This window comes from Aptenodytes patagonicus, chromosome 9 (assembly GCF_965638725.1).
Source record: "Aptenodytes patagonicus chromosome 9, bAptPat1.pri.cur, whole genome shotgun sequence".
Taxonomy (NCBI): Eukaryota; Metazoa; Chordata; class Aves; order Sphenisciformes; family Spheniscidae; genus Aptenodytes; species Aptenodytes patagonicus.
In genome coordinates, this window is record NC_134957.1 from 3,164,584 (window position 1) to 3,190,402 (window position 25,819).

Below are 25,819 nucleotides of genomic sequence, written 5' to 3' on the forward strand. Positions count from 1 at the left end.
ACTGTTTGGAGCTACAGTGTGGCTTCACCCGGCCCACAAAATTTTAAAACTGGGTGTCTATCAGAAATGCTGGATACAGCGATTTGTTCCAGGTGATTCACAAGGCACTTGAAGCCAACACCGATCAATATGCTGAACCCCGACCCCCACTGTCATTTGTGATGCAAAATCCTTCTCTGAATGAAGGTAGATTTGAATAAAAAGCTCACACAAACCTGGAAGTCAATTCTCATCTTCTGCATTTGCTAAATCCCTGCGGATGCCTCCAGCGTGGTATGCACACGCACACACACGTGCAAGTCTCTGCTCCATTTTTCCTTCCCTAGAGAAGCCCATTCCCTGCCAGCAGCATGGCTTTGCCAGCTCTCCCGGCACCGCAGCGGCACCGTTACCCCTCCGGACTGGGACAGGTCAGCAGCGCAAGGCTGCACCGCCAGCCCTGGCCACGCTGCACACCTCGTACTGAAACACCTCTGTGCCGTGCGGAGCAGCCAGCCTCTCCTTTCTCCCTGCAATCACTCACAGAAGGCAATTACTTTCACACTGATAGCAGGAGAGAAGCTTGAAACTGATAAATTTAGCCCCTGGAAACTGCAGCTTGATGTATTGTCTAATTATTGCCCTTGCAGAGTTTCCTGTCACTTCCAGCCAGGAGCTCTGTGCCTCATTTAAAGGCTCGGAGGAGCTTTGCTCTACGCAGCTAGTTATTTCCACCCAAAGGGCACGCTTAGGACACAGGGGAAGTACAGACACTGCTGAAAAACAACTAACTCCATTTAGAGTGACAAGTCTCACACTTCGGAGGCGAGGAAAGCAGCTCCCGCTGGCTGGCAGTGAGGGATGCCCCCGGGCTGCAGCCCCCAGGCAGCGGTCCTGGGGCAGGAGAGGGTTAGCTGATGGTCCCTGCATCCATCATTTGCAATACAGCCACGTGTCCTGAGCAAGCAGAGACCCGGGGAACGAACCCTCCTCCCGTGTGAAACGGGTGCTGAGAGAGGATCTGGAGGGAAAAGCTCTGCAGATAAAAAAATTGGATGGGCTCCTACATCAGGATCAATGGGAGACTCATCCTTCGCTTCAATGAGGTGCCATTATTTCATGCAGCTCCTATGTGATTTTCCCCATGGGACTGAAGTTTGCTCTCCTTTTTTAAAAAACATTTCTCTTCTCCACTCGCTGACTTAATTAGTGATCCCGGGGTTGTGCCAGACAAGCCTTCAATCTCTGCTGCAACGTCCTGCTCCAGCTCAGACATCATTTCCCAGAGGGAAATAGTAGGAGATGAGATATCCTAACAATGATTTTTTCATTTAGAATTAAATAAAAACTGGCCTAATTCTGAACACTCACTCATTAATTTTATTCTTCCCTCCTTTGCTTTTTTTGCTTGCAAGTGTGGGAGCAAGTATGTCTAACAGGGGTTATACACTTTGCAGCCACTTTGCAGACCACCCTTGATGTCTCACAGCATTTAAGGCCAGGGCTGATCCTAAGCCATAAAACCAGCACCGAGCACACAACAGGTCTCTGTCTAAGGTAAGCCCTCAAGGCACATTAAGGAATTAAAAATTGGATGTTGTAAAAAAGCAAGTTTACTGTCACACAATGGCCTCAGAAGCACAAGGGGGTGAGCTGCTTGAACGGATGGGTAACACTTACAGGGCAGTTAGCCAGGGGCATGCTTCGTGTCATCACCACCCCATATCTGGTTAAAATCACATCACAGAAAATGTTAAGGACACTCAAGACAAAGCTCAATAAAGGCAGATGTCATCAGGTGGATCGTCCCCTCCCTCCTCCTTTCTCAATATTTCAGCAGAAGATGCATCTGGGGGAAAATGTACTCTGTGAAATCAGCCATCACTACAGACAAAACCAGGGGACTGCTCCCTGCGGCCATATAGTTTTTGTTGGTTTCCTCACTGCGTTCATGAGCATCCATTCCACCACTGCCAGAAATGGCAGGATGAAACGCAAATACATTGCCTGACCGAGGTCTCTAACAAAAAGCTAATTCTGTGTTCAGACACCGGAATGACCTGGCAGCTCCCCAGGACAAAAGGGAACCACGCAGCCATCTCTGGCCTCGTCCTCTGGCGACGTCCCCGCTCCCCCACTGCTGGGGCTTGAGGGGGCAATAGAAAAGCACGATGCGCTGGGAAGAGGGCAAAGCAGCTCTCAAACAGCTCATGCGAAAGACTAGGCTTTACCCTTCTGGCCTTGTTCATCCTTCCATTAGCCCTGCTGCTTTAAGGACACAAACGGTCCTTAATAAATAGCAGCAATTTCCCAAAGGCACAAGGATCTACACTGCATTACACCGCTGTCATTCAATCAGCCCTTGAAAGCAATTTGCTTACCGGTGGATTTGATTTCTCTGACGTAGTTGCTTGGGAACCAGCCTGTTTTTCCATTCAAGGTCCCTTCCCACCAGCCCCCTTCTTCAACCCGGGTGACATAAATAATGTCTCCTTTGTTAACGGAGAGTTCATCTTCATTGGTCTGCTTAAAATTGAACCTGGCCTTTACCACCAGCTGATGACTGCCATTCTCGGTCATCTCCTAAGGAAAGAAACATGGAAAAACACCAGTAAATAGGCCAAAAAAGCAGAAGCCACTAGGACAAGCTATTGTTCTTCTTTGTTGTGACAGCTGTTTTTTCAGTACGGCTCGTTATAACAGCAATAATGTCTTGCTTTTGTGTAAGCACTCCTGCCAGAGGACCACAAGGTCCCTCCCAAGCATTAATTTAGTTTCACAGTGCAATGGAGGGCAGATAAGAATCGCTCTTCTCATGTCACAGAGAGGAGCACCGCAGTTTGGAGAAGCCATGAGACTCTCTCCAGCCAGGGCAGCAAAGCCAATGTGGAGATCGGGGGAGAACAAGCCCCTCTGGCGTGCTCGACCCAGAGGTACCACTCATACCCCTCTACCCCCACAGCCATCAAACCCTTGATGAGATGTTAAATAAAGGATACCACAGGCTTGGACTGCCTCCTTAACACCCTCGCTGACTGTGACGCTGTGCCGTTGGAGTCAGTGTGGGGACCTCCAGCCGCAGAGCTAAGAGACGATAGGTGTGAACATGGCCCTTTTGATGGCTGATCTGGTGAGGCAAAAACAACATCTGAGGTTTACCCAACTGCCCACCTGCATCACAGCAAAGCAAAGAGTAAAGCCAGTAAAGAAAACAAGAACAGGGCACAACAGTTGAAGGAGCATCTATCAGAGCAGAATAGCAAGTGCACTGCATCTCCAGTGTGGGTACTCCTAGTCAACAGTGAGGATGGTTTTGCTGGGCTGGGTTAACCCCTCCATGATGGAAGAAGTCGAATTGCATCCCAAGGCACTCCTAGGTTATGCCAGCTCTGCAGCCACACATCCGATCGCAGCATATTTTTGAAATCCCCCTTAAAACTGTAGAAAAATAGAGTAACACTCAGCCCAATGCTGCCCGACTGGGAACGTTTCTGGGATCTGAGTAAGCTCTGTTGAAGGTGTTTCAAAGTTTAGCTCGCAAGTGAGCGCTCTTAGGTCACCTCCGCAGCTGCATTGTGGGCTTCCCTGCTGAGAGGGGAAGAATGCTGAACAGCTGGTCAACACAATCGCTTCTCTATTTAGGTAAGTCCTTCTGGGTTCATTATACAGCTGAAAGAGGCTAGGCACAATTTTGATTACTGTTCGTGGATCATTGCCATTACCATGTGAGAGAGGTACCATTCAGACCACGCTGAGGAAGGACAGGAACGTCACCCCCAGGAGACTGGCAGCCCACGGAAAGGCTCAGACCGTCCCCGCAGCTCTTGGAGTTGCCTCCTTCTCATGCTTGAAGCTCCTTGCTTTGCAAACTAGTCTCTGGGCTTATTCCTGACACCACCTGCCTGATGCTGGAAATAATGCTGCTGCTCTGGCACATATCTGTTTTTGACAATTAGTGATTTGTTTCTATATTAATACTGAAAAACTTCCCAGGGGTAAAAGGTTTCCTAGTCACAACTGCCCTGTGCTGAGATGGAGTCAGTGGCCTCGTCATCAAGAGCAGTCCCGGCTCCTGCAGGACCTGGCAGCACTCAGCCCCAGAATCCTGCTTGGATGCTGCAGAGCAGTAAAAACATGGGTTTCAAGCCACCCGGTAATTCCCAGTACTTCTCTGCTACTGTATCTCATACCACACCGTGGGACAACCCTCAGATCACCTCCTTTCTATGTGCCATGGTGCTCAAATGAACCAATGGCAGATGTTATCATTTCAGTAAACTGTGAAGTACTTTTGAGATTTGCCTTGTAGCTTCTTTTTAGATTTAAGAACATTTCTGTATCCCAGAGCTGTTGTTTTCCACCTGCGGTGTGGACCTAACATGCCCACAGACCTCAAAAGGAGGACTGAGAAGAGCAATCTGAGGTCTGCAGGCATCACTGTGCTGGGCGTGCAAGTCCCCTGGATAACGTTTGGAGTTCTTCTTTGAAAGAAAACACTGCAAGAGGAGAGGGTGATCAAGCCACCAAGCATGTGCAGAAATCAGAAAACACAAACTCTAAGACTGCTGAGCCCCCATTCTCCTCCAGTCTGAATGTCAACATGGAAAAATCATTCTGAAGGGGAAGTTTGGTGGGAATTACAGGAACTCAGCTGGGCTTTTATTCTCCCCAGAGGATTTTTGTTTCAATAGAAAACCACCTCATCCTTAGACTGGACCTGGAGCAACACAAACTGTGAGCTCTTGGAGAATGGACTTGCTTTGTCTTTCTCCAGCGCCTTGCACAATGGGGACCAGGTCCGTGACTACGACTTCCAGGCGCCGCTGCCTGACAAACCCCCAACCATACCATACACATGCCCCGGTCAGCCCGGTCCATGCTCCAGCGATGGACAACATTCACAGTAAATCTCGTGTGCTGTCAGTGAGTCTGTGTTCTCTCTTGCCCTGCTCGTTACACAACTGCCTGATGACCGCACAGTGAATTCCCAGCTCCCTGGGCTGCAGCAACAGCAAAACCCCTCCGCATGGAAAACACGCTTTGCAAACACAGAGTGGGTTTTTTTCTCTGAAGCATCCTGATATTTGAGCAGGAGCGGTTTCGGCTGCTCCCGGCGACTCACAGGCTAGGAGGGGTGGTCGGCTGCCAGCATGAGATGTTCATCCCCTGATTCCTTCTAAAAAGGGAGGGCGTAAACCGCGAGTCCAGACTTCTCCGCTTATTCAAGCCATCGGCAACAGTCCCACGGAAATGACTTGGTTACTGTAGATTTTATGCTTCTCCCTGCCCCTCCCAATCTTCCAAAGCCTTTATAAATATCCACAGCAACCTAGAAACAAATGTAAAACTGACTTTGACAGTTTGGCAGGGAAGTGTATCATTTATATTGCATCATGACAGCGTCCTATTTTATGCCTGGTCCGGCATGGAACACTGCTGCCATATGTTGCTTAAACTATGGTTAAAATAGCTGGGTTTTCTGCTCACATTCCTACACTATTTTTGGCAGATGAGCCTCGCCTGATCCAGCACAGCTGGTTTTCCTCCCCTGCCCTCTCTTTCAGATAAAAGCATCAAGCTCTGTATTGCTGTTATTTGATGGACAGCTGCTGAACTCTGAGTTTATCCGCTACAAACGATGCCTCTAGTTATTTGCATAACAAGATCCACGAAGACACGAGGATTTGGACTTCAAATGGATGCTCAGAAACACATTCCCACGGCGTTTCCTTAGCTGTCACCTACTTCCCTCTGCCTCCGACAAGGGTGTCGGGATGCAGCAGCTCTGCGGGTGTCAGGATGCGCAGGCATGCTGGAGCCCTGGCCACAGCAGGAACTGCAGTAGCTGGTACCAGGCTTGTCCTGATGCTCCATTCAGCCCTTGGCCTCTGGCGAGACGGACAAACCAGACCATCTGCAGTGGCGGTTTGTAGGACACAGGCTCTTGCTTCTCAGGAACTTGGCCAAGCCACCAAAAAGCAAACATTTTAGACATGTATTTATTTTACCCTGTACTTTTCCCAAGGGTGCTCTCTGCCTGAGCAGCTAATTATATCGCAGGCATTGCGCTTTTTAACATTTACACAGAGAAAGCATATGTTCAAACAGATGTTTGTGATGAAACCAAGAGGATTCCAGCTTCCCTATAGCCCCATCAGTAACGTGTGATAGAAACTATTCCACAGCAAAGCCCTGCCCCGAGCCTCACCCAGTGACTGCATGGACTGAGCTGGGACACGGGTGGCTGCAAGAACCGAGCTGGGGCTGTAAATAAGGGGACTGCTGTGACAACAGCCCTGCGGCCTCGCCGCCTCATCGGCACACACCCCATCACACCCCTCCAGCCCAGCAACAGGCAAGCACTGAGGCAAGAAAGTTTCTCACTCTTTTTGCTTTCAGAATAATGATGCTAATGTCAATCATTATGACAATGATGTTTGCAAAGGCTACTCCTGGTCTAAGTAACGTGCATTTTATATCCCCCATCATACTGAAATGCAAGAGCTTTCTACATGGGGTCACCGGGTGCTGTCGTTTAACGGAGCGGTAAGAGGCTGTAAGGAGATGTGCTGATCCTGAATTACCATCGCTGACTTCTAGGGAGCTCTGGTGGCAGAGCTGAGTGCTGGCTGCAGAAAGGCAGCCTAAGAACCTGAATTTCTTCAGAGCAACGTTATACACACATACACACACACATATGTGTGTGTGTGTGTACACATATATATTATTATTATATATTAGAATAATATATAATGTATATGTTGCTGTTTATATAATATATAAATTATAATAAATATACAATAATTTATATAATGTATAAATATCGTATATATTTGTATCTATATGATTTTATAAAGCCTTGCATCAGAACAGAACAGAGAAGAGGAAATAAGGAGGAAAGGGTCTAGTCCCAGCAGTGAGGTTCTTTCATTGAACACCCGAGCCACTTCTGTACTAGCAGAAGAGAACCCAAAAGCAAAAACTCAGTTGAAAGAGAAATGAAACAACTGAGAAAACCACCGCAAACCAAATCTAGGCAAAACGCAGTAAGTCAACAGAAAAACCTTCCCATGAAAGGAAAATTGTGGGTTTGGGTTTTGAATTTTTCTCCTTTTAATCGCCTAAAATGTAATCTGCAACAGAGAAATCAAACTCTCCTCCTGGTGCTGGACTTTGGTGGGTGTGCAGGACACTGTGCAAATCTGCTTGCGTGATAGGGGGCCATAAATGCTTTCCACCCTGCAAACTCCTTCCAGCTCAGCACAGACCTGCTCCTCAGCCCCTCAGCAAGGAGACCCTGGTCCTCTCACTCCTCCCCAGAGCACCACACCATAATCGTCCTCCCCGCTGAACTTCTCCTTTCACAGCCTATGTGACTAAATGTCAGTTTAAAGCAGCCCATAGGGAACAGCTACATATTTGGGATGGCAACAAGAGGAGCTGATTTGCTCTGCTTCAGCAGCCCGCTCCTGCACCCAGGGAGGCAGGACAAGCCATCAGCTTGATTCCCAAATCCGGGAGCCTACTCCATGGACCCAGGGAGAGGAGAGAGAGAAACATCAATGCAATTGACTGAGCATCTGGCAACAATGTTTGTTCTGACTTTCAGTAAAATATTATGCAGACGGATCTGTTTTTCTCTTTGGCTTTAAAACACGCTCTTTAAAATCTGACATTTGCATTTTGGGAGGTGCATGCTCACTTACATCGAGGCTCCTTTACGATGACCTAATTTGAGGTCCCTTAGTACTGTCAAAACTGAGCAGAGGTTCCTTAGTGTAAAGTGATAATCAAGCTCTGCAAGGTGCATACAGCAACTCTGAAATGCCACATCTAAACCCAGAGTTGGTAGAAGCACGAAATGTCAATTCCACCGTCCAGCATCGGGCATCGGTGCTGGCGGCACAATTTGCCAAGCCTCCAAAAATTAATAAACTAGGAATTACTAAAAAAAAAAAAACCACCCCAGCATACATACAAGACAGAATTTGAAAAGACGACAGAAAAAACCCTTTTTTCTTACCTTCGGTAGCTTTATTTACAGCTGTTAATGTGCTCAGGACCTTGGAGAACTGTTCTCCGGTGTACAAATCATGTGGATCAAATACCTGCGAAAGAGGAACGTGGTCAGTTGAGCCCAAAACATCTCACTCCAGCCATCTGAGCAGCCCACGTTGCTAGAGGGTGACAGCGAGGATTAAGTAACCCATATGTCTCTGCAGGGGTAGGGTATTTATTCAGGGGTGATGAGTCCCATTTCCTTTGTAGCGAGTGAACTCCTGGGGCGCCGGTGGCAGGCTGCGTGGGAAGGGCAAGGGACCCACCAGCATTTGGAGCGTAATACTGGGGACAGGGAAGGAAGAAATCGGTGCTGCCTGCAGAGAAGAGACTCCTCAGAAAATCACGGAGAAGGTTATTGCTTGCCTTGAGGGAAGGAAAGATTTTGCTGCTATTTTTGTTATCGAAAGCTGAAGAGATTGAGGCTGTACATATATATGTATATATACACACACATATTTTCCACAGCAGAAGAAACAAACACACAGAATTTTCTGCTATTGCAATATGGCATATATAATACACTTACATTTTTTTACAGGAAGCCAAAACCAGTTATTTTATGTGCAAAAATTCCCATCTAAAGATTTTGTGTTGCTAAGCCTCAACAGCAAAACAGATATACATAGTTAGCAAGGGCTTGTTTTCTATGACTGGTAACCTGGACCTTGTACACCCAGCCCTTCAGAAATCACCACCAGCACAATGAGGGGCAATCTGAGTTTCCAAAACACTGCAATCCCCTTTAACACCTGAGAAATGCCCTCAAGTTCATACAGACTGTACAAATCCTACAATTAATGAAGCAAAGATAAGCAATACAAAAAGCCCCCATTATTGGTACCACCAAGGCACCATCTGCTAATCCCCAAATACACATCTTGCAGATGGAGACCACAGATCCACAAATCCAATGAACAGGAAAGATGATTTTAAAGCTCTCCCGGCAGACACCATCTACTTACAAACATTTCCAATGCACTAAGGAGTGTATCCTGCTAAACAAGTACACGAGCCTTAATTGCCTTTAGGGTAGTACTGCCCTTTAAAATGGCTCTTTCTTGCTTTCCACATGTAGCTCCTTGAGTACGCTTGGCATATTTCAAATAGGAAGGGGACTGGCCTCTTCCGCAGCCCTGGATGCTCGCGGCATCTCTTCCTCTCGACAGACACATCAGTGCAGCAACAAAGTCCAACACGGGCAGTACAAAGGCAGCTCTTTGTTGAGAATATATTTAAAAATTGACTCAGCCACTCAATACTGGGAGAAAGTCTTTACGCTAAAGAAATTTAATCCACACTCAGAGGGGAAACAGCCTGCCATCATTACAAATATTAAAATCAGTAGCCCCGCAGCTCCGATTCCATCTACTGCTCTGCACATTTCAGGGACATCCCCACCTACCTTGGGCTGTTTCCGAGCTGATCTATCGTCCGCGCTCGCTTGGGTTTGCTCCTTCGGACCACGCGGACCCCATCCCCTCTGCCAACTGGTGCGTGAACTAGTTTTCCTGCCTTGCAATTGCAGCCACTGCTATCTGAGCATCGCCTCCAGCCCTAAGCAGCGACGTTAGCGTCTCCGTGGAAAGGGAGACGGTAACGGAGAGCCCGGGCGTGCGCTGACCCTGTTGGCAGCCGCTGGAGGATGCAACATTACAGTAACGCACCTTCACCCTCCTGCCAAGCAGAAGAGGAAAGTAAACAGTGAGGCTGGGATGTTTGCATGAATGTCTCTGGTGTGTCACTTTCTCAGTCATACCCGTTTTCCTCCACTTCAGTAAGTCCAGAAAAACAAGTCCTGTCTTGAATGAATGGCATTTTTTTTTTTTTTAAGGACCAAAGTAGTAAAATACATCCCTGATCCTTCAATGCACAGAATAATGCCGTAAGCTCAGAGTCATCAGACTGACAAAGTCCAGAGGAAAATGGTGGCAGGAGGGATATGCAAAAAATTCTAGCACAAAAGCAAGCAATAACTTTTAGGACTTTTCTTCATGGCGAAATTGTCTGGAATAGCTACCGTGGAACAACAGCTATGTGGAACACTCTTCTGGATCAGCTACTATAATGTAAATATACTCTGCAGCTTGTTCCAGAATAAATTCATCATACAGAAAAGTCCTCATTTATAAGCTAAAAATTACTTTTTCCAGCACAATCCATCCATAATTCCATTCCTAACTAAAAGACAAGCTGCGAGGCTAGAAGAAAAATAGAGGGGAGAAAGGCTTTTTTGCTCTCAGCTCATGGAAGATCTGGTGGAAAGTAAGTAAAACCCCACTTAAATCTATGGCTCTCATCTGAGGATCTACATTAAAATGGAGATTCTGACTTTCAGAATCACAGACTGCAGCTGCCCTTGGTGAAACACTCCAGCTGCTCCATCAGGCATCACACCGGGAGAGAGAAAACCTGCACTGCTGCACCACCAGTCCTCCTCGGAAAGACAGCAAGAAGGTAAGGAGGGGCCGGTGCTCGCAGGGCAGTGACCAGAAGAGCACCCAGCTTTTCGGAAAGGACGAAAAATCAAACCCAGGTGCGCCTAGCAAGTTATCAGCACCCAAAACCCTTGTAGCAGGATGGAAGCTGCAGAAAAGTTAGGGGAAGCCGGGTTGTGTTTCGAACCTGAGCTGTTCCATCTGCACAAACTATTTCCACAGTTAGGCAAAACCCCGGCAAACCTCAAGCTGGGTGCAAAGCCCAAAGCTCGGCGCGACCGCGACCCTTCATCCAAACCCGAGGACGAGGGCTGGAGCCAGATCGTCCCACGCCCGCTCCCACTGCCAGCGATGCCGGCGTTTCGGGCGCTCGCTAACCCCAGCTGCTCCCTACCAGACGTGCCTCTTGCCTTCAGCGGGAGCGGCGGCACGGCCAGACTCCGCCGGCTCTGCGAAAACCGGCGAGACGGAGACGGGCAGGCGGCCGGGGAGCGCCTTTCCCAACCGCAGAGCCAGCCCTCCTCGCCGCGCCGGCTCTCGGACCCCTCCGCTTCGGTGCCGCAATGCTTTCACACCCCCCAGCCTGCCCCGGTAGCTATTCCAGACATAACACCCCCATAACAAAATCAGGTTTGCTTTCTCGGCAGCAACGAGTCGCGCTCTACCTCTGGCAAGCTCAGCGGGGACACCCGTGGGAGCTGCCCGGTGGGGGCAACACCCGTGGGTGCTGCCCGGCGACACCCCCGAGGACCGGCTGGGGACACCCGCGGGGACCACCCGGTGACAGCCGCGCGGGGACCACCCGCAGACACCGGCGGGGCTGCCGGAGGATGGGGACGCCGGCGAGGCCGGGCCGGGCACAGCGGCGGGGACACGGCGGGGCCCGCCCGGCGCCGGTGCCCGCGGCGCGGTCGGTACTCACGGCGGCGGGCGGGCGGGCGCGCAGCCCCGGGGCATGGCGGCGGGCGGTGCTGCGGGCCGCGGGGCGGCCGCTGCGGCTCTGACCCGGAGCCGGATCGCGGCGCGGGGAAGGGAAGAGAAGGGGAAGGGGAAGGGGAAGTGACAGGCGGCGCCGCCGCCCCGCTCCGCCCCGCCGCCGCCGCTCGCTGCGGGACGCGGGCGGGCGGTGCGGCCGCAGCTCCCTCCGCCGGCCGCGGGCGGGAGGCGCGGGGCGGCCTGGGGGGGAGAGGGGGGAAAGAGGGCGGCAAAGGGGAAGGGAAGAGGGAGGGAAAAGGGGGGGGGGGGGAAGGGAAAAGGGAAGGGAAAAGGAGGGGAGGGAAAGGGGAAAAGTAAATCAGGAAAGAGGGGTAAGAGGAAAGGAAAGAAGGGAAAGGAAAGAAGGGAAAGGGAAAGGAAAGAAGGACAGGAAAGAAGGATAGGAAAAATGAGGGGGAAAGGACAGGAAAAGAGGAAAATCCAGACTATTGAAATGGTAATTACAGCAGTTTTGCACCCCTGAGAAGGGAAATGCTGCAGAAAGGCCTGTAGATGAGGCACAGTTCAGTGGAGGCAGTGAATTCTCAGAGACAGCATGTCCTCGCCACAGCGAGCACGGCGCCTCTGCTGCGTGTGCCCATATGTTCAGGGAACACTCTCCTGTGGGGAGTACGAAAATCCCCGGACACTTCAGTACCACAGCAGGCTGCAGCGTGGAAAGGGAGCAAAGCACTCTACTGACATCCAGGGTGAAGCCCGGCTGTAGGTCCCAACCCCGTGCAGGGACACAGGGGTATCGGAGACACCCCATACACCTGCGAGCCGGAGGTCTCTGGAACACTGGGTCACTCTGAATTCAGACATGCCCATTCCCCAGTGCTTGCACTGGTCGGTGCTGGGCTGAAGCTTTTGCTTTTGACATTACCCATCTAGGAAACCAGGAGGGAAGCCAAAGCACAGCAGGCTTTGGGAGCAAATGGATGGGGAGCCAAGGGGGTGATGATTTTTCCTCTGCCTTCCCAAGCCCTCAGTCCAAGTAGAAATGGATTGGTGAACGTTGCAAGCACCTCCAACTGCAGAAATAGCTTCAGTTCTGCTCACGATGGCAATGACGCGCTGCATGCTCTATGATTGTCCTGGACAGTCAGGTTTAATCCAGCTATTGATTTATCTTGCAGATACCGTTCTTAGTTCACAAAATTCAGCCCCTTGCCAGAAGTTTTGTGGTCGTATTAGCAATAAAATGCTGCTGCTGAATGAAGGTCTTGTGCTTCTTCAGCTGTAAATGATGCTCAGCTATGGAGCTGCTGTTGTTATATGCACAGTGGTGTCAATAGCCAAGGTGAAGACTAACAGTTCCCATTTGTGCCCTCAAGAACAAGCTAGGCCAGGAGCTTTCTACCTGATTTTTTTTTCTTTCCTTGTTATCTTTTCCCTGTGTCTTCTAAACTAGACTGCACCTGGCCATCAGGACAGAACCTCTTGCCTTCCACTTTCCACCTCAATCCGCTTGCAACCGGCTGTCACTGCCTTAGCAGTACTCACTCACTGGACCAGATCTTGGGTCATATGCACAGCCCAGAGGCTGAAGCCACAGCCCAAATGAAGCACAATCAGGTTATCTGCACTGTTCCTCAGTCCAAACCACCAAAGAATCCCCCAAGGACAGTTAAGCTCCAAAGAGGTGCCTGCGTCCTCTGCCCAGTCCTCTGTCTCAGCAGAGCTGGCTGATAGACGTTCTTATGACTTGGATCAAATTCCAGCACTGAAAAGCAGTCGGAAAATTTTAGACACAGTCTCATTCTTTCACCTAATTACAGCACTTGTCTAGTTAGAAGAAGGTGTTGATTCCCCTGCTTGCCTTCTTTTTTAGGACTAACACATTTGAAGCAGCAAATCTTTGCAGGCTTCAGTCCTGGGCTGAAGCTAAGAAAGAGTTTGGTTATTTATACTCTGCAATGAGATGGACTCTTCCAGCTCACACCACCAGCCTGTAGAGCTGCTGCAACTTAACAGAGCCACCTCAAAGCAGGAAGGTCACAGAGTGTCCAAATGTTTCACTGTTCCTGTAAAATGGGAGAAGGTGCTGTTTGCCTTGCTGTGTCTTTCTTCCACTTCCTAAGATTGAGTTACCAGGACAACAAAGAAGAAGGGTAGGAGGGAAGTGCATATGTGTAGCTCCGCAGGAGTAACCTCTTTGCATGCCCTCCCACTGGAAGAGATTGGCAAGCAGTATCCGTTCAGTGGCAGGTGGGACTTGGGTTTCAACCAAATGCTGTTGGAAACCCTGCCTTCCACACTGATCACCTTCCCTGCACGCTAGCAATGCTCAGTGATGTATTCAGCTCCAAATGGCAGCTATACAAACGTCTATGACAGAAACAAAAACAAATTCAAGGCAGAGTATGAGGGTAGCCACTGCTTTGGCAAAGTACAATGAAGCCATGGGATGCTAGGATGGGATGCTCATGTCACGTATGAAGTTTCATGCTTGAGGTTTCCCAGGATGAGGCCTTTTGTACAAGTCAGTATCCAGAGTAGAAGTTCTGAGCTCTGAATTTCCTCAGAACATCCTCTTTTGCTCACATCTGCAACAGGAACAGAATCTCTGACTTTAACATACACTTGTCGGTCTCAAGACAGGAGAAGTGGCTCAGACCCAGTCCCAGGCTACTTCTTCATATCTAAGGAACAGGAGTTCTCTGTGGCACTTGGAGAAGGGCAGAATTTGACAGAACCACTAGGGTTTTCTTGTCAAATCCAAAGTCTGGGTAAGCAGCAGGATGGCAGTCAGGGAATTCAAACCTATTAAAAGCAAGGAGCTTTCCTGATGTTACTCCTTTCTCAAGCTAGGTTACTGGAGCAGAACAGGTCTTCTATCCTATGCTCATCTTCCTTAGACGTAACACCAGATCACTGCAACTTCCTTGCTGACAGACCTTGGAACCAGAAGGTTCCCTGCCTGTTCTGATGCTCCAAACATGCTTTCAGAGTAAATGTGCTGCAGAGAAACCCGTCTAAAGGGCAGTGGTCCTTCCCAAGGCAAACTAAGCATCAGACATGAGGGAGGACCACCTATAGGTATGCTTCTTAGAGTCTCTTTGCCAAGAGGGTCCAAACAGGGCAGCATTTAGAAGGAACAGATGGCAGAGGGTTTTCATGTCTCCTCTGGCTTTGCCTTCAGAGCACTCAGAAAAGCGGGCGATACGGGAGGAGAAGAGCCAGAGGGAAGCATAAGCACTCTGACTTGTGCCATGTCTTGCCCACCATCTCAGCTGTCCTACCTCGAGCGTTCCTCTGCCTGAGGCTACAGAGAGGAGCCAGGAAGAAGCAAAATTCCTGTCTTCACTTGGTGTTCTAATGTGACTTAGTATTTTGGAAAAAAATAAGAAGAAATAATTTTCATTTTGCTGCAAAATTTAAACTCGAGCTCGAGAGATTTGAGCTTTTATTCAGCTTTTGAGGTCTCCTTTCACAGCAACCAAGAGGGGCAACCACATGAGAACTAGGGAAGTTACTGAAGGGTCAGAATATTTCAAAGATTAAGGGGGTTATAAATCAGAAGAAAAAAGAAGTCAGAAACCTTTTCTTAAATTAAAACTAAGGAAGAAAAGGCACGGGGAGGATCAGGGCAACACCCAGAGCTGGACACACGATGTTTGCTAGTTCCTAGTATCTGAAAATTGTGGAGTGTGACTGCAATATCGCAGAACTGGCTTTCAAAACTGTGTGTTAAAGCACAACAGTTGAAGACTGTTCCCTTGTCCTATCTTTTAGCTGTTTAAGGCTCCTATTTTTTAATATTTTCTACCACAACCATCATGATTAGTTTTCAAATAGAAAAATAAACTCTCTAAAAAACTGAGGAAATCACATGGTCAGTACTAGAAGACTGGCAACAACTGATTTCTGATGCGATAGGCCTTCAGTGATTCTATATATATCTGCTCTTAAAACTGGGCCGCTGCAGCAGGCTCTGAGAAGTGCATTACTGGGAAACAACAGGCTAGTGAAACAGTTCTGGAATGAGCAAATTTTCATGCTGGTTAGCTAAAAAACTCTAAAGAGAAGAAAGGCTCTTTGCTTGTTTAGACCTTCAAAGGAAAAGCGCAGGAACAGAGCTACCATGGGTTGGACTTTTCTCACTGTGGTGCATGAATATTCTGTGTAACACCCAAGGATGCTGTCCCCGCTTCTGGCAGAATTTGTCTTCGGAATAGATTTTTTTCCACAATGTTGAGCATATTTCAAATGAGACAGTGACGACTCTGGGTTACAGGGTTCTTTTTTACTGTAGGAATTTAAGTGTGATACAGAAGTCTTTACATTTTAAATCCATATGCACTTAGTAAAAAATTTGATAGCAAAATTAGCTGAACTCTTAAGTGATTCATTTAGACTCTGATCTTGCAAATATGAGCTATGCTTAAGTGTAAGAATCAGCATACAGATAGGATCAGGAATAGCCACTGAAAAGGTGTCTTTTGTCTTCATTAGGATTATTTTTGTGTAAGGATCAATTTCATAGTACGTCTTTGGAAGAATCCCACGCAAGTTGCAAGGGGATGAAAAATACTGCAGTATTAAAAATATTTCACCTTCATATTAAAGCAAGGCTAAAACCTGCAGTCCCTTCTCTCTAATAATGAAAAAAAAAAAGTAAACAGGTCCACGCTGCTTAACCCTGTTTAGACAGACCTCCTGTTGTTGCTGCATGTATTTCTACCTGACCATTTAGGTTTGTCTCAAAAGATGAGAAGGAATCTGTTAAGCTCACAGTCAATACACTCCGTTTCCAAATTCTCCAGACAGAATATTAAATTATCCATGCTCTAATTTAGGTTATTAATACAAAAGATGAGGAATGACTACTGATTTCATCCCTCTGGTATCTGGCTTCCTTTCAGAAGGCTAATAAAACAAGCATGTTACGACAGTAAAAGCAAGGATCCAATTTAACTTACCTCCACTTTAAGGAGTGCACAGCCTTTCAAGAACTCTTGAATATTACTGATGCAATCAGCTTCATTTTTAGGCTCCAGGCAATACTAAAGAAAGAAAATCCACTGAGATCATTGCATTACCTTCCGTATAGCCTCTATTCAGAAGGCCTGCATGAATATTGACATGTGCATTTTATACTGAATTAGGGAAGCTTCTTAAGGGGGCGGATGGGGGTGGCAGGCAAGCTGTCGAAGCAGGAAGAGCGAGCCACTGGAGGAAGTGATGCATACATCGAAATGGTCGGCATCTTGTTTTGAATGTCAACATATGACAGTGCCCTAAGTGACAGTGGGAAATTGATGACCTTTAAGAACACACTGCCCCCAACCATCGCATATAAGCAAAAGATAAGGAGCTCGCAAAACTGATTTTTGCATAATAAATAAAGGCTTGTTTTACAGGGTGGAGAAACTTTTTTTTTTTTTTTGATTAAACAGCTTCTCTTCTGTGTTGCCATTTCCTCTCTCTCATTGGACTCCTTCCCTTTTTTTCTCCTGCAGTTACTTATCACACTTTTGGACTGTCTGAATATATGCCTCGTAAAACTGTAATAGGAGGTACTTACATGGCTTAAATAGCTTCAGTACCAATGGATTTGCTGGCCTTGGGACAGTTCAAAATGGCATGGATGCAAGGTTTGTTATTTATTCCTAACCTAATCTGCTTCTCTAGTGTATTTCCTGACTAACAAAGTATTTTACAGTAAGAGTTCTGAAAGTGAATATATTTAGTCGTAATTTATGATATTTACGTAAATAGACAAACTGCATATCCTTCTATTCAAAACCAAGGTATTTTGATCTCTGGTAGGCCCGGTATTTCCTGCCACTGAATGAACACGCCTAACTCAGCCAACTGCAACCTTTCAGGGTTTTTTCTGGATGTAGAGACAAAAGTCAAAGAACTAAAGCTACACTCGTACTTTGCCCTCAAGTAGATACAACTAGTATCTGAAATGTAAAACATTCATCTCTCTGATGCTCCTTGCTCATCTTACTTACCAAAGAAAACCTTACCTCGAAATGACCAGGGCAGTATTTTACTGAGCAGTGCTCCATTTCAGGCTAGCAAAATACATCTTAAAGCGTTACCTTTTCTGCAGATCCCGGAAGAAGTCGATTAATGAGTTTACAAAGCACAGTTCCATCTTTCAGAGAAGTTTTCAGGAACTCCTCTGGATCATCTACTATTTTCTTAGGGGAATTTAAAACTCCTAATGAAATAAGCCACGTTACGATTTGTTCTTCTGGATTCATCGCGGACAGTTCTGCCGCCAGCGCAGTTCTCCTGTGCAGCAGCTTGCTGGAACCCACATCCGTGATTACATCTTCCTGCCTCTGCTGCTGCTTGCGGAGCTCAAGCGTGAAACTTCTTTTTTGCTCAGCACAGAAACTCACCAAATCTTAAGAACCAGAAGTACTGTTACTCTAAGGTAAGAAACTTTTCAATAAAAGTTTCTAGCGCTCTGTTACTTTAAAGAGAGGCAGTGAAAGCAGACCTTTCACTACACATTTTCAACATTATTGAAAATATAAGTATTTTATGTGGATTTTTTTTCCACCAAAAAGATCTTACCTAGTGTCTTCCTCCTTGTGGCAGCTGGCATCCTATCATCTGGTAAACTTGGTCGTAACTTGTGGCTATTGCCCAAAGAAGTAAATTTGTCTTTAGTACTGTAAATAATGAGGTATTTGCAGCATTGAAATTGAACTTCACACTAAAGATGCTTGGGGGTAAACGTCACACTAAATAATAAACATTTTTCAACTTTATGTGGCAAACCGAGTTACTAGAATTGCCTTTTATAGTAGTTTTCTATTTTGAAGATCTGATTTTTGAAAATAAATTCTGATCATGCACTTTATGTAGAAAAAATTTATTTTTTCAACTATCTTATACAAGAAGTGAACATATAATCCAAAATGGTTTTTTGGAACATGATCATCTCTCAAAACAAACATCTGGATAACTTTGAAAACTTCATAAATTTAGTCATCCAAAGCTGAGAATGAAACGTCCCAACTATTTTACTTGTCCTATTAAAACGCCCCTTTCCAGCAGCTCTTCAGGATCCATCGTATGGAGTAGTATCAGTTTCTCACCCTGCTCTGGGACAGTACTAACCATCACTTATTGAGCATAGCAATTTAGAAAAGTCTGGTCATCTTGCCATTTTCTTCTCCTTTTTAACTGTCATTTCACCAGAACAGATGGAAAATGAAGCAATTCTCTGTTTATGATGCCAAGGAATTTGGAGCATCATGGATTGAAGCAATACAACAGGAAACAAATTATGCTAGAGACCAGAGTTTCTCAGTGACAACATTCTGAGCCCATTCCTAACCCTGTTACTTGGAGCAACTGTTTCCAAGACCTCAGTGCTCTCAGACTGCTTAGGCTAGTAATTTAAGGGGTAGGGAGAAATACAACAGCAAAAGGGTAAGTTATATACAATAAATATGCATGGTTTTGTGTCTCCACTTTCCAGGTCTTGCGACTGGTAGTGGGACCTACGTAAGGAGCATTTCTAACAGCCACCAGTAAGGGATCAGAATTGCCCTTTTAGGGTTAGACAGACTTTTGACCTTTATGAGGACGTGGGGATGAGTTCCAGTTCTCTGTTGTATGGAAATACTAGTAACAAGCTGCAGCCAGTGTGAACGATAAAGCTGGCTGAAGCTGAATCACCACCTCATCGCCATCTGGTGAAGTACATTTACAACTATCCATATGTGTGCAAAACATTTCAAACTTATGACTAATTACAAGAACTTTAGGGTTGGTTTTTTTTCTTTTTCCAGTTCTCATGAGCACTACTATTTTGTATGAGTACTTGCAGTCTCTTTCGTAGCTTGCCTTTTCTTTTTCCAAATCTGTAGTAGGCAAGACAACTGCTAATGCTCATTCACCTACCGGGGACAATCATTTGTATATGGAGGACATCCACTTCAGTCATCTCATCAGAACATACCAGTTTCTGATGTAAGAGCAAGAGAAATATTTCAACACAGGGAAAATTACACACCTGCTTCATTAAACTCAGTGTTACAAACCTGAAGAGTACTTCACCCACTCCCTCCTCTAAAGCAAACCTTTTTTTGTGTAGATAGGCAGGTTTAGTTTCACGACTATTTCACATGCAGCTGTTGCCGCCAAGCAGATGTTAATGGTTGCAACTACAATTAAATGAAAGTGCTTCCCACATCTTGAACACTTACCAACTGCTTGAAAGACCTGGAGACGTACGCATGTTCAGAAAGCCCAAAAATTTAAGGCATTTCCGATTAGCCGCCTCAAGGCCAACCTTACATCCTTCAGAAAGGACCCATCTAGAAGTGTTCCAGCTTGTTCACCCACCCCACACTAAAATTCTGTGGCAAATCCAGGGTACGAAGGTATAGCCGCCAAGCAAGGAACAGTTTCTGATCTCGTCTTTGGAAAAGACTTCAACTTTGGTTATTTGCTGACAGGGACAAATCAAATTAATTGTCAATCATCTCTTGCAGAGTCAACCTCCACCCCAAAGTTACAAATACACTTTTATTTGCAGCCCGATTTAGACCAGTGATGACTATATAGCACAGTATTATTTAAAAAATAAAAAAGGGAGGTGGGGGGTGGTCTATACCCAATTATCAAAGGACTGATGGCATATACATCAGTAACAGCATGGTAACAGGAGCAAGTTAAGAATAGCATTCAGATGTTCAGAAAACATTCTAGAGTGATTCTCCTCAAAGTCACTCACTTTTATGTAACTTGCTCTTTTTTTCAGCATAGAGGGAAAACACCCAATACAAAGAACAACGCTAGAGTATTTTTCTGCTGCAAAATCTACTGATGTCTTACATTTAAACTAGTGACTTTCAGTGATGAAGTTTGAGTCAGCACATGAGCTAATTTACATTGGTGGTACATTCTCATTATTTAGCATTTTAGGCAGGTATCATTCTTTTTTTGTACGATAGCTCATATGTTGGCATTAGATTTTAGTCAGGATGATCTATTTTAGCCTAAACAGCAGTACCCAGACTATAAGCTACTGCTGAAAAAGGAATTTCTTAATACTACAGCTTATTATTCTTTCTTGCAGAACGTAACACTTCTCTGAAACCACCTTGTAACAATATTACCGCCATCAATATGTAACACTAGTAATCTTTTTTACCATGCAAGTGTTGCTAAGAAACAGGTATTTTATTTTAATAAAAAAAACCAAAACCCATAATGCTTTTGTTTAACAGTAAATTTATTAGCCCTGGGAAATACTGCAATTCTACCCATCTGCTACATACAGGCAGACTTACTCCTAGAATCTGCAGTGATATTCTTGTCCCAAAACCCAAAGGTAGTTTTAAATCCCTAGACAAGGTACGCATGCTTTTTCTTCTTTAGCTACTCATTATAAACTGAGTGTTAGTTGTTTAAATGAGATCAGTTTATATCTACCACAGAAAAAGTCAACATAAACTTTATTAGCCGTGACTGTTTAAGTACTTCAGTCAATCTGAAGTTAGTTTTCTACATGAAATACCGGTGCCTGAGGATTCCCCTCTCATACGTTGGCACATCAACATATATGCAAGATAAAAATGCATCAAAACCAAGGCAAAGTTTTGAAGAAAGCATCTTGTTGCAAGAGATGCAGTGCTGTCTGGAGTTTTGCAAGAAGCTAGTACATATGAGAACACTAATTATTCTGGGGATTTATCACTAATATCATCTCTGTACATCAACGCTTCCTTCCTCCCATCCAGAAGGCCTGGACAATTATAAAACTGTTAATTTAAGAACATAGTAAAACTTTTCATGGTTTCTTGATGAAGAATTTGTAACAATTTAGTCCTCTGTATGAGAGGATTAAAACTCACTTTTATGCAACTTGCTCTTTTTTTCAGCACAAACGGAAAGCACCCTATGTAAAGGGCAACCTTGGAGTATTTTTCTGCTGCAGAATCTACTGATGCATGTATACTGACTAAAAAAAAGGCTCACTCTTGGAAGATGCTGGCTACGGCAGACAGCAACCGACTTCCAACTGAGAATTTTTTTTATATCCAGGAGATTAGTAGTGCTACTTTCAAAGGCAATTCTTGAATGATAACACAACCCTCTAAAACAAATACTGGGTAACACCACACTCAAAAGCCAAGCTTTATCAGTTGCATTTTGTTATCCTTCGATTTTCCAACGCATATCCACTGCTGAACTGCATTCTTCTAGTCACCGTAACTGAAAAAAGGAAATGCAAGTTAGTACACTCTCAGAAACCAAGAGACAGACAAAAAAAGCTAAATGATCTTCGAGTTGATTTTTTTTTTAATATACACAATGTATACATTTGGATTATATTCAATCTGTCCCAACAGTATGAAAATACATCAATAGCTAAATACAATAATCAAAATTATCTGAGGACTACTTGTATTAATGCACACTCCTTGTACAACACTGTCTCCCTTGTACAACACTGTCTCCGGAGCAAGTACTAAGTGAAGCCTCTCTAATTCCTGCGCATATCCCCCTCCGAACTCTTGCCCACCACAAAATCCCACTAGCTCTTGACCACCTCAGCATGATACTCAAGAGTCCTGTAATAAACTGGTATACATACTGGTACTAATCTGTAAGTAATGATGTGCTAGAAATTAAATAAAACTTGTGATCAAGAGAAGGTGAACAGCTTGCTGAATGAGTACAATTATGTTGTTATTTTTTACAAAGTTAGTATTACCTTTCCTGCCATGTAGTCAGTTAAGTTCTATTTACCGCTCCCTAAACCAACATTCTCACCATGCCTGTTAAGAATCTGGAAATGTTTATAAGCTGCAGAGTAGGCTGAGAAAGTGTACTTTTATCTTTAATATATTTATTAATTACACCATGGCCCACTACCACCAGTAAGTGACAAAACATATCTAGTGAACTGAGAAAAAAAGCACTTCATTTTTCCAGAAGAGAGAAGCTTTTTCACTTGCCAAGAGTAATTAATCTTCAGCTTTCCAACTAATAGAGAATTGAAGCTAACATGGCACATACATATAAAAAAGTTGAAAACATTCTGACACAACCTATATGATGATTTGGCAAAACCTTTTAAAATCACCTAAGATGCTGCATATTAAAGACAGTATTCCATCTATTTATTAGAGGATTCATGATCTGGATCAGCCTTAAACTGTAAATTTAAAAATCAACTCCCGCTAATTTTTTGCAGGTTGGTGGGGGAGCAAGGGAGAAGAGCTTACTTTTAGACTGTTTCCCTAGTCCACTTCGGTGCCATACTACTGACATCAGTCATTTTTGAATGAAAAGTGATTTTTGAATGACAAAAAGGTTAGGTTTTTTAATCTTTAAGACGACACCTACAGTTCAAATGGTGTCCTTTCCAGTAGGATTTGTGATTTAAATATTTCAACAGTCACGCTTAAGAGGACCACGAAGACAAGGAAAGTAACACTTTTTTGTTGGTTGAAATTTTATCAAGTAACAGAAAAATAAAAAGCTGGTCAGGTAGCAGCTTTTACTTTATTTAACTACATGCTTCCTTTGACTCAAAACAGAAAATACCCATGATGCTTCTGTATTTGATCTGAAATACAATCCAGTACCCTGAAATAAAAGTGTATTTTTAATTCTTTATCAAGGTAACAGTAGCAATTTATCAGGAGTATTTACAAAGTATTACTGGCATATTCTGACAAAAGCATTGCACAGGTATTTATGCTGAGACTCTAAAAAGAATAAACTGTAAGCCAACTGAGATGACAAACATCACACAGTATTCAACAGAACCTATCCTTCACACAACATGAACTTCCCTGAAATCAGTGACCATGTGTCAGATGAACAACACTGTACCAACTACAGCTTTTTCTTTTCACAATTTCCAAGTTGGTTCTCAAAAGCAGTATTTGAAACTAATAGCAAAATATGTTCTTACGTTTACCGAGTACTTTGCAAACTAATTAAAAAAAATACATAAAAAGTACACACACTTCTTGCATAAATACTTCCCTTGGAAAAGGGATTTGTCCTTATCCTTCACTCTATACTAGATTTTAACAGACTTTGCACACATTAAACGTTACTTCCTTTTAATAACAATTATTTCGTAGAAAAGTTTTCTGAAAAGCTGTATTAGCATGACAGCCAGTACCACTTTTTTTCTTCTCCTAGTGAGCTATCAGAGAAACAGAAGAGACAGTCACTCTTCCACATACAAGTCTTGGAGACAGTTGCTCCTACATCTACTTGAAAAATAATTTTAATGGGGTAGGCTTCAAAATCATGAAACACAGCTGACCTACAAAGTTTTAAACCATTCTGGAGATGCCTGGAGGTTTGCAATTTAATCCAAGGACCTCTGCAGAGATCAATTCCTAATCAAAGATTATACTCAGTATAATCATTAAATTGCATGTTCCGCACATTTAACAAGACTGATTAAATGTCTGTGCTGACATTTATTATTTCAATTCAGATTTGTATGGTCTGGTCTCATGAAGATTCCTAGACTAAGTACTCTCTGCAGCATGATTTAAAGTGCATTTATGATCAGATTTTATGTTCAGCCATACCCAAATTGGACCAATTTCTGCACATCAGAAGTCTCTCGCTGTCATTCCTAACTTGGTAGACTTAAAAAGCCTACTTAAATCTCCTCCTCCAAAATTCAAACAGCAAGTTGAAAGCATTATTTAGCCACCAAGAATGTCCATCCAAATCTGTAAACACAGAACCACCAGAAATCTTCCTTCCAGCTATTATACTAGTATAATATTTACCTTATGTATTGGTACAGGCACCACCCATCTCTGCCATCAACACAGATGAACCAGAATTACTTCAGTGGCGTCTTCTAGAAGTTATCATCCTGCAATCAAGAGAAGATAAAACAAATTGAGAAAAGTACATTTTATGGCACAAGTCAACCTATAGTGCTTCCCCCCATTTCAAAAAAGTCACAAGCTTGGGTTTGCAGATTATTCTGTTGCAAGTTTTACTACCTCTCTTTTAAGTGGTGGAGGATTCACTGGCTTGGAATGGACTGGAATGGCTTAGTGATAGGTTGCATGGCTTATGGATTCTCATTCCTTTTCAATGGTGCACTGCCGTGTTAAATCCATAAATTGCACGACAAAATTTACTGAGGACTAAACAGTAGTACAAAGCTTTTGGGTTTGTGCCTTTTTTTTTTTTAGTTGGAGGTCTTCATGTCTACTATATTCAAGAGCATCTTTTGAACTTCATGGCTTTACCTGAGTCATAACAACTTGCCACAGGTTCTGCCACATGTACTAGATATCCCTGTAACGCAGTGTCAAACTAAACAGAGTCAGGCATCCAACTAAACGTCAAGTTTGCAATGGCTTGCTTCAAACTCCCAATAGCCGAGCTGGTATTTGTCAATCTAATTCCTTATTTCACAAGGCTTTAATTTTGTTTAATATAGTATATGCAGCCTCTTTAAGCATCTTCACTGAGAGATACTGGGCACCAATTACCCCCTCCCAACCCTACTTGGCAATATTCTGTCTACAGTGAGCTGCATTATGTCTTTAGTTTCAAAATTGGTGCCATAAATGCTTTTATCCAAGAAGAAATGTTGAATTTTGAGAACTTCTAATGTATTGAAGTATTTCTTTTCCTTTTTTTTTTAATCTAGACAGCACTTCCATTGCCATAATGTGCAGCTTGTCTCACTGTACTAGAAGATAACTTCGTTTAATTTTGACTTAGACTGAAAAACTAGTTTGCTTTGCTTACCATCTTTGCTGTTTCACAGGCATTTGATGCTTTAAATCAGCTGTGGAATGCTGAAAGATTCACTTGTTTTTATGAAGCCATAAGCCTTTGAGAAGTTGGAGAGAAAGACTTCTTTGCTTATCTTATTTTCTCCTTTGGAATCAAAGATGTTCCTTTAAAAGTGAAACACTACAGAGTTGCAAAAATTTGAAACAGTATGAGTAAGCATCGTTTTGCAGCTTCTTTGATGGAATTGGTCAACTTTTTTTTATTTTTTACAGTATTCTGTAGCTGACTTACATGTACATGATTTATTTGGAGGGGAGATCTTTGCAAACTCCCCTTGAAACAGTAGGAAGGCAGAAAATAGTATTATCCACTTGCTTTTTCGGGTTAAGCGAATGATATCCTCTATTTTTCTTTACACAAGGATCTGAAGGCATTTTGTACTGGGAACACTGTGACTTCAAATTCTAGGCAAAACTGAACTTTGTGTGGAATATCCCCACCACCCTCCAAATCACAAGCAATACTTTGTTTAAGAATGAGATGCTGAACATGTAGAACAATCCATCTCCATGTTAGATGGTTGGATGTTGTGTGGAAGATCTTAAGGACTGCTTGTTCCATTCATGAGGAAAATCAGATGGGAAGTG

At 44.4% G+C, this 25,819-nt stretch overlaps 1 protein-coding gene across 4 annotated transcripts in view; it reads right to left on the minus strand.

Annotated features, from left to right (window-relative positions):
• Window positions 1–17,671, minus strand: part of ARHGEF6 (Rac/Cdc42 guanine nucleotide exchange factor 6) — a 41,027-nt gene extending 23,356 nt beyond the window's left edge. For 2 of the 4 annotated variants that reach the window (XM_076346954.1, XM_076346953.1), the window contains exons 1-5: window positions 17,507–17,671; window positions 16,376–16,459; window positions 8,003–8,087; window positions 2,979–3,106; window positions 2,361–2,562 (exon numbers count right to left, since the gene is read on the minus strand). In XM_076346954.1, coding sequence (XP_076203069.1) covers window positions 2,361–2,562; window positions 2,979–3,106; window positions 8,003–8,087; window positions 16,376–16,459; window positions 17,507–17,671 — 664 coding nt within the window. Of the gene's footprint in view, window positions 1–2,360; window positions 2,563–2,978; window positions 3,107–8,002; window positions 8,088–9,442; window positions 9,462–11,397; window positions 11,440–16,375; window positions 16,460–17,506 lie in introns of those variants that run through there. The other 2 variants (XM_076346956.1, XM_076346955.1) reach the window with 2 other exon arrangements.
• Window positions 17,672–25,819: the final 8,148 nt, after the last annotated feature.